Source organism: Condylura cristata, unplaced genomic scaffold, assembly GCF_000260355.1.
Source record: "Condylura cristata isolate star-nosed mole 26May11 unplaced genomic scaffold, ConCri1.0 scaffold00014, whole genome shotgun sequence".
In the NCBI taxonomy this organism is placed as follows: domain Eukaryota; kingdom Metazoa; phylum Chordata; class Mammalia; order Eulipotyphla; family Talpidae; genus Condylura; species Condylura cristata.
The window spans coordinates 38,377,661-38,381,009 of record NW_004567115.1 but is presented as its reverse complement, the minus strand read 5'-3'; the positions used below and the strand labels follow the sequence as shown (position 1 = coordinate 38,381,009).

The 3,349-nt window shown below is 38.0% G+C and overlaps 1 protein-coding gene across 8 annotated transcripts in view; it reads right to left on the bottom strand.

Moving 5' to 3' along the window:
* The window catches only part of SORBS2 (sorbin and SH3 domain containing 2), a 194,678-nt gene that overhangs the window by 20,602 nt on the left and 170,727 nt on the right, over nt 1-3,349 (bottom strand). For all 8 annotated transcript variants that reach the window (XM_012724884.1, XM_012724885.1, XM_012724886.1 and 5 more), the window contains 2 exons: nt 1,260-1,374; nt 1,049-1,177 (listed from right to left, as the gene is read on the bottom strand). In XM_012724884.1, coding sequence (XP_012580338.1) covers nt 1,049-1,177; nt 1,260-1,374 — 244 coding nt within the window. The remainder of the gene's footprint in view (nt 1-1,048; nt 1,178-1,259; nt 1,375-3,349) is intronic.

The following is a 3,349-nucleotide window of genomic DNA, read 5'->3' as shown; positions in this document are numbered from 1 at the left end:
AAAAAAAAAGAGTGAAAGTCTGAGCTCAGGGGATGCCTTCTTCAAGGTGCGCATTCTCTTCTCCCAATATGCTGGGGACTTAGCCTTTCGCAACACCACTGATCAGAACACACTGGAAAAAAGTGAATGCCCCTAGAACTTGCTCTAGGACATCAAGAGTAGACTGTTACTAGGGCCATAAATTGCTCTAGTGAAGCTTTGCTTTGAAGGATGAAACACAAGCTGATACAGAGCATGTGCAATGCTGTGTTAGGGTCTGGAGGGTGGAAGAGAATCAGTTGATAATGCAAAACTTGGATGGAAAGGAGAGAGGGAGATGAGGTTGTTTCTCCAGAACAATGGTTTCCTGTCATTGCTTCTGGGTAAGGACTTCACCAAGAGGATCTTCACAAGATGATCAAAATTGCTCTCCAGCTAGTGACGTGTGGGTTTACCACATATGCACACCAGATGTGCACGTGATTGCTTAGCAAACAATAGGAGTAGTTCAGTTAATCTTTCCTAAGGAGTTCTTTTTGATGTTGTTGAGAAGAGATACTTCAATTGGATTGGCTGCTAGTGAAATGTGGGTTAATCCTGAGGCCTAGTGAAGGCTGACGTAGAAACAACATGGTACAGATGGCATCTCAAATAGGCCTCCCAGAGGGAATAGCTTCATGACTTCACTGCCTTGACTCCAAGTAAAAGAAAAGCAAGTATTGATAGATATCTGAGTGAGAACTGGGGAGGAGCTGGAGGTTAGGGGCAAAACACAATATTTGAAGTGTGCTAAAATGTTTTTCCTTTTGATGCTTCTGTTGTGTAATTCTTTGCTCTTCAGCCCAAGCACCCCCTTGGAGAAGATTTGAGGCTAAACTATGGAGAAAAACTTTGCAGCTCACAGGGGACCTTCATCTGGAAAGACAGGAGTGGGAGGAAACAGTGACTCAGAGAGGCCTTAGGAAGAAGCCCTTTGTAGAAAGTGGAGGAAACCCAAAAGTGTCTAAGCCATTTTAGTTTTGAAAATCTGCCTTCTATTAATGTGCCAGTGAAGAAAATAGCCTGTTACCTTCCTCAGGGAGAGTTCCACATTTGTGTCAGCATTGAAGTTATATTTGGCTATAGCTTCTCCAATTTCTCCAGGCTGGGCCGGGGGAGGTGGTCTTGCAGGTTGTGATTTTTCAGGTGGTAGGAGTTTCTGTGAAAGAAACAATTATTTATTTTGGGCCTGTGGTGACTTTGGGAACAGTCACATTTAAGAGCAAGGAGACAGGACTCACCTCTACATATGAGATTGGGAATATGCCCACTCTCCCGTGATGCTCTCCCTCATACCAGTTTTGATCGATTTTCCTGAGGATGTAGATGGTATCACCTTTTTTAAATGACAGCTCCCTGGAAGAGATAAGTTTCAGTTTGTCTTCTTGATGGATAACTTGCTTTTAAGATCACACTCACTCTAGATCTGTATCCGGGTGGGGAACATACTTTTAACTTTTAAAAAATCTGTCCAGCTCACTTGGATTAAAGATTTTCCTTACAGATTCTTAGGATTCACCTAAGAACATTATAACTGTAGAAATGATCACGAAAATAAGTTGAAAACACAGTGTCTGAAATAAATCACAGGCAGATCAGCATGAAATTTAAAGAGGGGTAGAGATCTGTTATCTACTCCTAGAAAATGGTAGAGCAGTTGTGAAGCTTGACAGGCACTGACTGTTTCATGTCCTGAAGCTAGTAAGCTAGTTTGTTTTCTGCAAAAACTTACCAGAAAGAACATAAAGATCATTTCACTGTAGAAAAGAAGTGCCATTCCAGAACACTTTTTTATTTGTGAATCCTTAATGCTGGTTGATAGGCATTTAAGAAGAGTGTCTTGATAAAGAATTTGTTTTTTGAAATGGAAAAGATCTTATGCTTTCATTTTTCATTTGTGCACCAAGATAAGCGTGTTTTCTAAGTGCAGAGATTGCTTGTGGCCTTATTTATTTCTTTTGCTTTTATAAAAAAAAAATTCTTTTCAGGAGACTATCTATGCCTTTCCATTTTGGCTACTTCTCAGAAGATAGCAAATCATTTGGGGATTTGTTTTTAAGCGATAAAGGCATTACTCATTTTGAAAAGTTCATGCCTAAATTATTACCCACACCTGTTTTTTTATGGCTTCATCATTCAGGCAATCGTGTCTGTTTGTTGTTTTGCCTCCTCAGTTATGTTTTGTTGAAAGGTACTTACTTTCTATCTTTCACTCCCAAACCCCATCCCACTCTCAAGTCTCCTTTTTTAGTTCAGAATATTGACTTGGATCCCTTATTTGTGAGCGATCCATAATGGAGACAGATTTTTAGCTGATGTAGATTATTTCTCATTGATTAATTAATTGAAAAGACAATAGTGTATATGAGGAGAATTTTTACACAGAAGTGCTATATTCTTATGTAAAGTACTTTAACTTTTCAGTAAATCCAAAGGCAAAGATTCACAGACCCTTACATCCAACTACTATTTCATCATATGCAGGTGCCTGATGTAAAACAAAAACAACAAAAAAATCTGAAACATTTAGTGCCAGCAGCTTTTTTTCAGGGATGTTTTGTTTCTGGAAAGGAGACTAGGAAGTTTCTTTTTTCTTTCAAAATATGCATGTAAATTTGAGGCAATGAGTTATCTTTCTTTTTAGTATGCAGATGAATTTGTTTATAAATGTCTGTATTTAAAAATTTGACTTCACCTACATAAACGACAGTAGCCTCACTTGACAGAAAACCGTCTGTCATCTCTGAGCTAGATAAGAGTCCCGTTTGGTGTGGGCCTCTCTCTTACCCTGGTCTCCCCACCCCCAATTTTGAATAGTGACCTTTGATACCTTTCTCTCTTTTCCTTTTTAACAGTTGGACATTATTTGCGGTGAGTTACTTAGGTGTATTTTTTAAAACTAAATTTTCCTGTATCAGATAAAGAAAAATAGTCTTAAAAACAGACTTTAAAAGCAGACCTATCTATCTCCCGTTTTTAAGGTGTTGGGTATAGAAACACTCACATCTAGCTATTAGTTGCAAAGACTTAAAATGAGGCTAGTTCTTAGTCAGTGCTGTTTGGGCGTATGTGTTTCAAAGCTGTAAAATTCCTCCATCACCTTATTTGTGTGTCAAATGGGAAACCAAGCTGCAGATGATAAGCAAATGTTCTTTACATTTCTGGGAAGATCAAGAAGAATGGGCTTAAGCTGCAATAAATTCGATTTATTTATGGTATTCAGAAGACATCTTTTTCCTTACTAAAATGATAGAACATCTTCCATAGGTGATTATTTAATCTATTTTTTGAAAAGCTTATACAACTTGCAATTTTTTTTTTTTTTTTTTTT